At 50.3% G+C, this 12,649-nt stretch overlaps 1 protein-coding gene across 9 annotated transcripts in view; it reads left to right on the forward strand.

Annotated features, from left to right (window-relative positions):
* Window positions 1–12,649, forward strand: part of Agap1 (ArfGAP with GTPase domain, ankyrin repeat and PH domain 1) — a 483,149-nt gene that overhangs the window by 332,262 nt on the left and 138,238 nt on the right. For 5 of the 9 annotated variants that reach the window (XR_015450541.1, XM_004868376.4, XM_004868378.4 and 2 more), the window contains exon 12: window positions 11,165–11,323. The exons of the other annotated variants lie outside the window; for them this stretch is intronic. Coding sequence is in view for 4 of the 5 variants with exons in the window: in XM_004868376.4 (XP_004868433.1) it covers window positions 11,165–11,323 (159 nt within the window). In the remaining variant the exon portion in view is untranslated. The remainder of the gene's footprint in view (window positions 1–11,164; window positions 11,324–12,649) is intronic. 9 annotated transcript variants of the gene reach the window in all.

The following is a 12,649-nucleotide window of genomic DNA, read 5'->3' on the forward strand; positions in this document are numbered from 1 at the left end:
GAATCACACTTCCAATCTAAGGAAACCTTCCTCAATTATTTGAACTATAAATGGAGTGTTCTTTTCTGTAAGAACTGACAAAAGCAACTTGATTCTGAATGATTTCAGTTGAAGACATGAGAGGGATGTTGGAGACACTGAGCCGTGCGTCTCTATGGTAACCAGTGGACCTATAAGTAAATAAAAGTTGCTTTAGAAACTTTTTTCAGCTCAGAAGTGTGGGTCTGGTGGAGAACGGTGCTTCCACTGATGAAATGATGCTTTCAAGACCAGTGGGGAGGCCAGCAGGGAACGAGCTGCAGGAAGGCAAGGGCATCGGAAGATCTTGGTAATGGTCTCCACAGCCTTCCAGGAGCTGGTGCTGGCCCTGGGCATCGGGAGCATCCTGCGCCTGCCGGAGTGTTCAGCCCTGTGGGGCTGGTCTTGAGCCTGCAACTTGCCTACTTTCTGCCATCTCTTTCTGGCAGAAGAGAATTTTTCAGAGCAGTCTTGACATCTTGCCATCCCCAAACCTTCTGTCCTTCTGGTTCCGCAGTTACAGGTCACCCAGAGAACATGGTCTTTTCTGGAGTGTCTCCTGAGCAGGGAAACCCAGAAGCATCACAGTCCACATCCAGTAGCCCACTTCATGTCCTCGTTCTGGACATGGGTATTCCCTAGTGCTCTCTGGTCCCTAACATCATTCTGTTCATGGTAAGAGCTGTTGTACAAGAACTGGAAGAGAAAGCAAGTCGTGCAGGTAACCACTGAGAGGGAGGAGCCATGTGACCATCATGTGTCTTTTCTGGGAGGAACAGTGACCAAAGAGCTCCAGTCCACAGCCCTATCAGTTTGCAATGAATTTCATGCAAAACATACCTGTAGTATTCACCATATGAAGGAGAAACAATAATTTAAAGCTCGAATCATGTGATTGAACATCTGTTATTGTTAGTTGAACCAAGTACATTCATGGAAGACAAGATATGGACATCATAGGCTTTCTGTTTTATAAGATTTAATATCTGAATGATCTCACCATAAGCTTTAAAAATCCTAAGTTTTGGGGCCGGGGATTTAGCTCTGGTTTCACCACCTGCTGCACAAGCACAAGGACCCAAGTTTGATCCTCGGTACCGAAAACAAAAATCCTAAGTTTTGCTCTCCTTTCTTATAATGTTGTCACACCTCATTATCACTGTACTACAAACAAACTTGAACTCATACCAAGAAAGCAGTTGTGGTTAGGCAAGCATGCTGATGGTTCTCCATAAACCTCTTCAGGATCTTAGCAGTAAGCATTCCTTAAGCAGATAGAAATGGCAAGATGACAAAGGCAGCCAGCATTTGCAGTAATGAGTTTTGAGCTAGACAAAAAGCAGACCCTGTGTTGGTAAGACAGATTGAGACTTGTTTCTAGGTATAATCACTTAAATGAGAACTTACTTTGTGATGTGCTTACTATTTCCTCTTGAATTGTGCCCATTGCCACATTGTATCCATCTCAAGGAAGAGTAATAATCCAGGAGCGGAATGGGAGCATGTCCCTGGTTGTCTGGCCTGCTTTGCCGTCTGCGGATAGTGGTCTACATCTGCTGCTCACATCACATCCCAAGCACTTGCTTTCTTTCCCTTCTCCCCTTCTCTCCTCCTGTGAACTGCAGCTCTGACAGCCCTAGCATAATCAATCACCTGACCTTTGGGGCCTTCGATAGACTAGGAACAGTATCACTGCCCTTGGTAGTGGTGGGTAGATGGGCAAGCTCTTGTAATGTGATGTCAGCTATAGAACTAAAAAACAAACATACGCACACGGCACGTGACAGGAGGAGACCCTGTCACAGAGAAATGTGAGGGAAATACCCAGTTTGTAGATTTTCAACACAGACAGAATTAACTGTATCACCACTTTAAGCTCCTGCTAAAAAGTAAACTACAGTGAAAAGGAAAACCCACTGTCGATGAAATTAAAAACAAGCAATAATATGTTCAGAGGCTCTGCCGTTTACAGAGTGCTTTACATAATTTGATCATTATATTAACCACATGAGGCATATTATTATGATCATCATTATCAGTACTTCATTATTATTATCCATTTTGCAAATTATGGACTGAATTGTTTTAATGTTGCCCAGGTTCCATCTTCTTTTAGCCACTGCTCATTAAGAAAATTAATCAGCAACACATATTGAGTCAGAAAGATGGATGCTGTTTGTACCGGTAATTACTTTTCTGAGAATTTGTCCCAAGGAAAATCTGAAAGTAGAAGATGTCCTTCGCAGTGTTGTTTATAATCATGAGAAATTAGAAACACCCAAAGCTAGCCAGAAGCTTTAAAAAGTAGTATGAATTATCTACATTAAATCAGTGAGATGCTGGTACACATCTAAAATTATTATGGAGATTATGTAACATGAGAAAATGGATAGTCATATCAAAGAGGGAGAATATCAAATCATCTTTTCTGTGATTATACTGAAAAAATGTATGTAGATGTTCAGCAAAAACTTTGATCTATTTAATAGGATATTGGTGGACTTAACTAACATTATTTGTACATCTGTATAATTTTGCAAAATAAGTTTTAAGAAATTTGTACAACAAAATAGGCTCCCATTTTTTGTGGTAGCATAATTAGAACAGAGAAAAATCAACAAAATTTGCTAATCTCACATTTGAGGAAATGACCATAAGCTAATTACAGGATTTTGACTTGCGAGTGTGGTCACTCTGATGTAGTTAGTAGTTATTACATGTATCGCTGCAAATGGGTCTAGACTCTGCGTTCTCTTTTCTCTGATAAACATAATATGTATGGAAAACACAAAAACCGAAAAAAGAAAAAAATATATACAGTAGTCTGAGCAAGCCCAGATTCCTATCTCAGTAGTAGACGTGTTGAATTGCATTTGTCTCCAAAACAAGAACCACAGGATGCAAAGCCTAAGGCCCCTGCATCTTTAAGAAAAGATACCAAATGTGTCCTTGGAAGAAGATCCTCCGGGTCTGAAGTTGGGGTTGCCGCCGGAGGAGAGCAGATTTCCATTGCAAATACTGCAGGAAGGGGCCCTGCTCACAGGCACTTAAACCATTTGTATCTCACTTTTTCTGCGAGTGCTGTGAATTACATTCTTTCCAGGGTTATAATGAGAGGACAGATGGCGAAGGCCTAGTTTGAAGCGACGTGACCGTTCACGTGGCCACCACACTGGAGGGAACTGCTGTTCCCACGCGTGCTCCTCAGGCCAGCCAGCTGGAGGTTCGGAGACTGCGCGCCCCAAGTTCTGATCTTCCCTGGACAAGGCTGCACCTGCGGAGCGGGCTCTAGATGTTTCTCAGGGCGAGGCCTCCCGAGGAGAGGCTGGACAGTTCCTTTCAGTCATGTTCCTATAGTTCCAGGGCTTTTTTTAAATTACATAATTCCACAAGGAGAATGAATGCCCGTTTTCCACACAGTGCTCATAGAATTCTTTCTGAGTTTGTTTCCCCCTCTCTCAGTGTACAGGAAAATTCAGTATTACCTGTTTGCTTTTTTGTGTGTTTGTTTTCAGGCCTATTTAACCAGCAAGTCAGTTGCCACCTATCGTTTTCCTAGTTAAACCGTTTGGTAAAGTTAAGTCTTGTTGCCAAAGATAAACCTGACTTGGAAGGTGCCATGAACAAAATTGTGTATTTCAAAGGAAATGATTGTTGATGAATCTTTATTTGAATGCCATGAAAAGCTGTCATTTCAGAGTATACTTTTAAAAATCAGAACAGGCTATTTTTAATGTAATAAGCCTATGGCTTAAAAGAGGAACTCTGTCTTTGATGTCATTTGGTGGATGGAAACATTCTTGTTCAATAGAAAACCAGCATCCTTTGAATGCTCATTTGAGATCAGTTCAGGCAACATACTGATATTCATTCAGCTATAAATGCCGTGTTCACTTTGAAATGCAAATTGTTTAAAGAAAAATAGCATATGGTGGAGGTAAGTACCCTTTCGAATCAACTCTTACACTTTAGGGATGTAAGCACAGTGAAAATTATTCTCTGGAGAGAATCTGGCGCTACTGACGCACGGGGCCTGCACTAATCACGGCAGGCCTCTGAGCACACGCCGTATCCCCATCAAGGGAGTGGTGCTCTGGAGACAGGGAGTAGGATGGCAGGGCAGGCGCCCTGCTAACCGGGGAGCGCCAGCCGATCCAGGTGCGGCTATCCAGGGGAGGGCCGGCAGTCAGCCCTGTTGGCGGAAATGCTGGGGGAGACTGCAGCGACACCTTCTCGTGGATGCCAGCGTCTGCGCCAGGGAGGGCCGCGCCCCTCTGTAAAGGTGAGGTGCTGGTAAAGCCCCTTCTCTGCCTAACCAGCTTCTGCGTGCACTTCCTGACCCAATGTCTGCATCCTCAGCCCCTTTGTAGGGCTGGAGGGGAAGTAAATTTGATAGCTGTAACATGCGTGACAAAGTGAAAAATGGAAAGCTAAAGCTAAGTATACAGACGGCCAGTGCTCAGATCTGGAGCAGCAGGTATGCTGAGTGTGGTGACGCACACCTGTAGTCCCAGCACTTGGGAGGCTGAGGGAGGAGGATCACCTTGAGTTCAAGACCAGCCTGGGCTACATAATGAGACTCTCTGTCTCGAAAAAAACAAAACAAACAACAACAACAAATCCAGAAGCAGCAGGTGCCCTGTGGGCCCCTCCCACCACTGCCTGCCCCCCACACCAGAGTGGGCACCCTCGGACTTCTCACTCCGTGGCTGGGGTGTGCCTGTTGCTCTTATACCACTGACCAGACCCACAACAGCCCACGCTCTCCTGCTTGCTGCCTTCTCCCCTCTCTGTCTCCACCTGCATAACTAGGCTTCCCCTCCTCTCCCCCTGGTGCCGTCTGTGCCACCATGTGCCCATAGCGGGTGGGCACTGTGGTCATTTCCAGCGTGCTGCCGTGAATGTCTTGTGTGTGCCTTTTGGTGGGCATAGTTGTACAAATCTGCACATGTGATTTTAATCTGGACAGATTTGAAGAGAAGAGGGATCTTGAAGGAGAAAATGATGAGTTGGACCTGAGATGATGTATGGAAGTCTTTCGTTTGTGGGTCCATGGGGGGAGCAGCTGGGCTTGTCCTGGGAGAGTAAGGGGTCTCCCCTCTCCATGTCGCCGCCTGTCTTACTCCAGAGCCTTGACTAACAACCCACAGGGTTCCTCAGAGTCCTTCCTGGACCTTCCAGCAGGGGCTCCTCCTGCCCCTAGCACTTCCGGTGGCTCTGTGGTCACCCTGCCTTCAATCTGGGCCACTTCTGCACTTCTGTGATCCCGTTCCATGGACAAGATTGTAGGTTTTCTAAAGGCAAAGGACTATCCCTTTCCTGGATCACAGGCCCTCAGCAGTGAGACAAGGAAGTGTGGGTCAGCACTGCGGTGGGGACAAGGACAGTGAAGCGTTCCCTGTCACCCTCTTTGGGACCTGACGAGCCGGCCTCATCATGGCTGCTGAGACCTACGGCCCAAGACAAGTGACAGTGCATCACTGGCAGAAGTAGCCATAGCCAGAGTGTCAGCAGCACCATACCGAAAACCCTGATTCCCACAGAGTGGCACTACACACCCGGGCTGCCTGCCGGAGCACGTGTTGGCCAGCTTTGCATCACTGTGACAGAATGCCCGAGAAAGATGGCACAGGGGAGCAAAGGGTTTTTGAGCTCCTGGCTTCAGAGCTTTCAGTCCGTGGCTCCATTGGCTCCATTGTCTGTGGGCCTGGGATGAGGCAAAAATCACCCCGGCAGGGTGTGGCAGAGCAGAGCTGCTCACCTCATGGCAACTGGCACACAGACAGAGCCCAAGAGAAGGTGCCAGGCACAAGTGTAGTCCCCAAGGTCCTGCCTGTGGCCCACTCCATCTAACGAGGCCTACCTTCTACTAGCCCAGTGGACTACAAGCTCATCCGTGCTTTAGGGTTGGGTTAGAGTGCCCTTGGGATCCGATCACTTCCCAAAAGCCCATCCGCTGGCCTTTGGGGGACATTTTAGATCCAGACCACAACAGAGAGGAGCCCCAAGGTTGGGATACCCAATCTTTTACAATGGGGTACGAGCCAGCCTACCCAGCCTCTGCCATGGAAAGTGACATCATTCTTCCAGCGGATGGACAGATCCTACTCTGAAGAGATACTGTCTGTCCTTGAAGAAACTGAGGCCCATGGTGAGCTGTCTGCAGCAGTGGGGTGCAGGGGTTCACTGCCAGGCCTCCGGCAAGGAGAGGAGGAAAAGGGAAGGCCAGAACCCATCCTGCAGGACCTCCAGCCTGGGGGCGCCAGTGTCCCTGGCTCTGGTGAGAAGCTTCCTCTTGAGGCTTCCTGGAGTTGGTAGGAACCAGAGGTTAGTCCCACTTCCTCCGTGCCAGGAAAGAGACCACCCCGGTCTGGCTGTAGATTCCCCTCGGGGGAGCAGAGCACAGGCTTCCTTGTGTGCAGAGGCCCCAGCTCTGTGTCCTGTTCCTCCAGCACAGAATTCTAGAGCAAAGCACGGGTGTGGTCACCTGCTGGGGAAGGAAGGCCCGGGGCTCTCGCCGGGCCCTGAGCACCATGGCTCGCTCACACCTCAAATCAGCTCTCCCGGTGTCTGGTTTGTGGCTCTAGTCCTACTGACCCTCTTGTGATTCTAGCGCTGGGGAACTAGAGCTCCCATATTTTCTTAAAGAAATCCTCTTAGCCGCTGGGTGTGGCTGTGGATGGGGGTCTGTACTACTCAGCCCATGACCACCAGAGCCACGAGTCTCTCGTCAGCATGGATTTGGGGTGGGTGTGAGGCGCGAGGCACTTCAGGCTGACCTTGGTGGCCGGTGGAGGAACACTGTTGAGGCCCACTTGTGTTGTGGGTGGTCCGGAGGTCAAGGTCCTTCCCTCTCAGCCAGTCAGATAAAGTCATCAGCTTCTTCACAAACGAGAACCTCAGCTCCTCAGCCTTAATTAATAACTCGTTAACGTGCATCGAATTACCATTCGAGGAGAAATGCAGCCCTCGAGTCCGTAGAGAGTAAAGTGATTTTAAACATTGCATCTCCTTTTGTGCTCCAGGTATTTTCAGAAGCATTGAGGACTCCCTGCACCAAAACCCAGGGTAGATGCTGGGCACTCACATAGCGAAACGGGACACAGGGACGGTGTGACTTGGCCGAGTGATGCATTTGAGTCACTCAGGCGCAAAAGTGAAACGGCACATTCGACTTTGTTGGTGTGTGTGTTGTGTAAAAAATAAGCATTAGAAAAGATGACCCGTCAGTTAGTCTTGAAATGTATTACCAGAAATACTAAGCATTAGAGGGTTGTTTGGCTCTTTGGCTGATGGTTTCCTCAAAACAGAGAAGTGGTTCAGTATGACCACGGACACGTGGCTGGAGGCATCACCGCCCGCTGAGCCAGGGTGGCTGCTTCCTGCCTCCCTGGTGCTGTGAGTGGGACCTGGGTGCCTCAGAGTTTCACGTCTGTCTGTCTGTATTCGTCTGCACTGCAAGGCAAGTTCTCGGAGGCCCTGGAGCAGAGGTGGGGGCACAGGTGTGGCGAGTGTCAGGACTGTGGATTCTGATCAGATTCAGATGGAGGTGGTCAGCTCATCATTTCCAAGAACAAACGCAGATCTGCCACACAGTCTCATTTTCCAAGGGATGCTAGGAACTATGGATCTTCAGGTGGCATCTCTCAGATCAATTCTCCTTGGTGGGAGGGGGCAAACTGTTACTGAACAAAGACCCATCTGTGAACTCAAGCTAGACTCCAGGCTGCAGATACATGTATCTGGCTTAAAATGTTACTTTAATAATGCTGTTTCCTTATGCAGACATTGATTTGACCGGGGTTTGTCCTTGCTGCTTCTGTGCATTCCCACAGTTGGGATTTGGAGTGGGTGGGTAAGGAGACCTTCACGAGTCTCTGCCCTCCACAGGACCCGACCAGCTGACTTGAATTCTTCCAGCAGGGGGTGAGGAGCCTGGGAGCCTGCCAGGAGCTTCCCTGCCCCGTCAGGAGACAGAAGGCACGCAATGAGCCTCACCCAGAGCTGCATCCCCAGCATCCTAGTGTGTCAGCGTGTGTGCTTCAGCTTCACTTCACAGACAGAAGTGTACAAACCAGTGGGCTTTTGTGTGTGCCCTGTAAGAACCTCACCCTGGCATCTCAGCAGTGTGATGTCTTGTTTCAGACCAAGACCTTGGACACATAAGACCATTTCTGTCCCAGATACCTGCGCATTTTGTGCCCTTCCTGTCTAGAGTTCAGATTGACTTGCTGTCCTTCCATACCTGCTGATCCTTCTTTGTGAGTTTCTTTTCGTAGTTACTGACACAGTCAGATCATTTCTTCTGCCTGTTAAGTAATAGTTTTAGAAGGTCATTGGACTGGGTGTCCTGGGGAACCACTCTCAGGCGGGAATGAGCAAGGGAAGTGGCAGCGGCAGGTATTAAGTGTCATGTTGTCACCAGGGACCAGGAGGTGGCACACAGACAGGCAGTGAATTTATTCTGGCCTTTTTGGGTGTTTGGCTTTTCCATCAACCTAAAGCTGGTGACAAACACCTGTAATTCCAGCTCTTGGGAAGCTAAGGCAGGAGAATCATGAGTTTGAAGCTAGCCTGGGCAACTTTGCAACTTAGAAAGACCCTGTCCCAAAATAAAATATTTTTTAAAGGGCGGGGATGCAGCTCAGTGTGAAGACCCTGGGTTGAAGCCTCAGTGTCGCTAGAGAGAGAGAAAGTGGAGCTATCTGTGGTCAGAGTCCACACTTCTTGTTGGGCTGTCGGGGTCCAGGCGGGTGTTAGAGTTAGGAAGGGATCCTCTCCTTGACATTCTACCCACATGGCAAATGTCCCCGCAGGCAGGGTGGGGCACAGGGGAGGCTAGCACAGCCACTGTAAAGAAAAATCACCTTCCTGCTGGCGTGTAGCTTCTTGCACTCTTTTATTCTTTTTCCATCTTTCCCTTCTCCTTGAACCCATCGTAAAACATCAGCAGTGTCCTGCAGCCTCTGCCTGCTGAGAAGTCATGTAACGGAAGAAGAGCCGGCCCAAGGGAGGCCAGGAGCCACTTTTGGGAACTACCTGGTACCCAGGCGCAGCCCTAATGGGTGGATGTGTGCAGTTGCTGCTGACCCAATAGGAAAGAGAAGCGCAGGGCGAATGCAGCCACTGGGGCTGGCAGGAATTGGCCGGAACGGAAGCGCACAGCCAGCCGAAGGGGACTTCCAGGGAGAGAGGCTGGGCTAGACACCCCGGTCTCATGGTCCCCAGGTGGATACAGCCCATTTGGTGCCCCGGGTGGAGAGTGGGCAGAGGACGCAGCACGACCCCAGCAAGCATAGCACCCCAGTCACGAGCACTGCACCCACTCCCCGGGATGCTGCTGCTGTGGGTGCAGAACACCACAGCCGGAGGGCAGCTCTGTGGTGGCACCAGGGGCACAGGAGCAGCTAGTAGTGCCCCTTCCGGGAACACCCAGGTGCACCCTTGATGGTGGGGCACCAAAGGGGAGGGGCCAGACCGAGGCCTCTGACTGCAGCCCGGGCTCTGCCCTCCTGAGCACCTCTGCAGTGGGGAAGAGTTGCTCTTACAGCTGTTGTTTCTTGTTAGTAACTATTTCCCGAGCTGTGTAGCAGGTCCATGCAAACTGTAGTGTGCACCGGGATCCCCGGGGAGGCTTAGGAAGCAGGTGCCAGGGTACTGAGGTTCTGACAAACTCCCGGGCAGCTTTGCTCCTGTGGGTCCCTGGACCATGCAGTGAGCAGAGGGTCTGTAGCCTTCAATTCAAGTCTTCCCTTCCTTGTGTCACTTGGCGGCTTTTTTTCTGGAATTGGGTAGACCTACCGATGACTGGTTTCCCTGGGACATTCAAAGCATACCTGGTTCCGACAATGGCGTGGAACAGGCATCTCTTTTTTCCAGGGTAGAAATACGTTTTTTGTAGTGAGACCCTTTATGTTAACCACGTGATTGTGCCGTCTATCACCTTGAACCAACTAGCTTTTCACTGAGGGGCTTGTTTGTGGGGGAGCTCTGGTTCCTCCCCCTGGCTGCTCATTTGGACCTCTGGAGTGCTTTTGAAAATGCATATTCTCCCAAGCCCCATCTCCATATCTTCTGAATCAAAATCAGAAGCCTGAGTTTCAAACCTCTATTTTCACAAATCTCCACGGGAAATTCTGGTAATTGGCCAGATTTGGGAACCACTAATGGGCTATGCATTTAAACTTGGTACTCTGAAAACCTTCCATTGGAACAGTTTATAACTTAATTGGTTCTGAACTAAAACAATTGGAGAAAAGTTTTATTAAAAAAAAAACAAACCAGTTCCTCTCAATCCTTGCGTATAGATCCAAGACTGATTCCCAAGCAGCAAGTGTGATTGGCTGAGCATTAGAGGAAAGCTCTTCATTATATTTTGGAGTCTAAAATTAGTGCAACGAGATAATAATTCATGTTGATGTTGAGCAACTGATTCAAATCATTAGGTATACAATGGAATCATTTTTCATCACAGAGCGTGTGCGCTAGAAGTCACTAAGGTGATTTTTCTTCTGCTCAATCTTTGTAAGGTTAAGCATAAAGTCCACTGGCCAGAGTCTGTGCTTCCACATGACCCATCGGGGACTGTGGTGGTTATTGGTCATAAAGCCCAGCTGTAGGGCCGGGAATTTAGCTCAGTGGTTCCGCCACCTGCCCCGCAAGCGCAAGGACCCAAGTTCGATCCCCAGTACCAAAAAAATAAATAAATAAAAGACAAAATAAAGCCTAGCTGTGCCATGAACGTCTGGCACCAGACAGCGGAGTCCCCGTGGGTGAGCCTGTCCCATCCCGTGGACCCGTTGGTGCAGCCAGGCTCCCGTACCCACTCCCGCCCTACGGTGGTGCTCTGCCCAGGGCTGTCTGGGTCTCTCATCTTTAGAGATGGTGATGGGGTCACGCATCTTTGGGATTGCTTTGTTCCTTGACACGACTCAGTCAAGCACCACCATGATTCGCGTCACCGTTTTACTCCTCTGGATCCCGTCCGTGCCATGTGATGATTCTGTTTGTGTGTAGGCAGGACGACAGTGGCTTGCGGTGGCCGGATGCGTCACGTGCCAGCCTGAGGCCCTGTCGACGTACCTCTGTGTGGGGCTTCTGTGCTCTGCAGATCGCCGTGGTGTTCACCCGACTTGTTTATTCCTAGGGAATGTCACTAGTGCGCCGGGGTCTCAGATGGCAAGCGGCATCGGCCTGGTCTCCTTCAGCAGCCGACCGGACGGCATGCACCAGCGCTCCTACTCCGTCTCCAGTGCCGACCAGTGGAGCGAGGCTGCAGTCATTGCAAACTTGGCCATCAGCAGTGGTAAGAGGGGGCGCAGCCCCACAGACCGCGGCCACTTCCAGGTCCTCCGCGCAGCCAGGGGCTGGGCGTGGCGGCCGAGCTGTCCATGTGGAGCATGCTGTGACAGCAGCACACGTCTCGCCTGTCGCCTGTGGAGCATTTTGTCCGTGATGGGCTGTCTCGCCCGCTCCATCTCAGCTGTTCCTGTGTGGCCGGGGAGTAGACGCCGTCCCCAGTGGACGGATCTGGAAACCGAGGCTCACGGCTTACTCGGAGTCACATAACGAGGAGGTGGAGGGGCTGAGGATCGGCGTCAGATACTGTGTCCCCGTCACGCTGCCCTGCACGGTGTGACCCACATGCTACCAGTAGTGCACACCGTATGGTGTGAGGGCTAATTCCTTCCGCTTGTCAGGTTCCTGAAGTTCCTAGTGCACCCTCTGAATTCCGGGGACCCCCTCTAACCCCCCACTCGTACACGTCTTCCCACATTCTTGGACAAGTGGGTCCTGTTTCTTGGGGGACAGATGTGTACACTGGAAACCGCCGTGACGCGTGCGTGCGAGCGTGAATTATGAATTATGGAGGCCCCACCGCCTGGCTGCAGCTGGCTTTGCCCGTGGCATTCTGTCTCTGGCCTGTTCGCCGGTATTTAAAGGAATTCCCACTGTTGTATGTAATCTATCAGACAGGGTCTTAGAGCAATTTTAGCATAATTTGTTCTAATTAAAAGATTCGGCATCAGGTCTTCCCTGTAGACCCACCAGCTGCTGCGGCAGGACTTGCGCGTCGGTAAACATCGTCCCCGTTTCTAGTTGCTCCCCGGTGCTCCCCCACGGTGGCCACCGGGGGCCCTAAGGGAAGACAGCTCAAGGCCAGGGAGGAGGCGAGGCCAGTCCGTAACTGCGGCTCCGGAAGACTCTGAACAGTGCAGATCTGAAGAGCCTGCGAATCGAGGTGGAGCATTGCCCGGTGTCCCAGCCCAGCACGCTCCTACTTCCAGCCAGGGCAAGCACCTGCCACCCTTCCCTTCTGGCCTTCCTCCCTTCCCTGCGGAATCCAGAGACACCTTGGGCGCCTGGTTGAGCAGGTTTAAATCGTTATCAGTTACCCACCTGCAGTGCCTTCCCTCCCCAGCCCGTGGCCCGTGCGTGTCTCTTCGTCCCGAGCCTCGGTGTCCTTGTGTGCTCAGTAGTCATTAGCAGGGGGCCCAGCACGTGGCACCTGGCTTCCCTCGTTGAGCAGTGATTACTTTTTACCACGGTTGCTGTGTTTAGAAGGAGCAGCTCGTTCGCATACCTCATCGTTTCGTTTTCAAGTACTTCCGCTCAATGAGCATTACTGTTC

Source organism: Heterocephalus glaber, unplaced genomic scaffold, assembly GCF_053883595.1.
Source record: "Heterocephalus glaber isolate CG9 unplaced genomic scaffold, H.glaber_assembly_v1.0 deba00001004, whole genome shotgun sequence".
NCBI lineage: Eukaryota > Metazoa > Chordata > Mammalia > Rodentia > Bathyergidae > Heterocephalus > Heterocephalus glaber.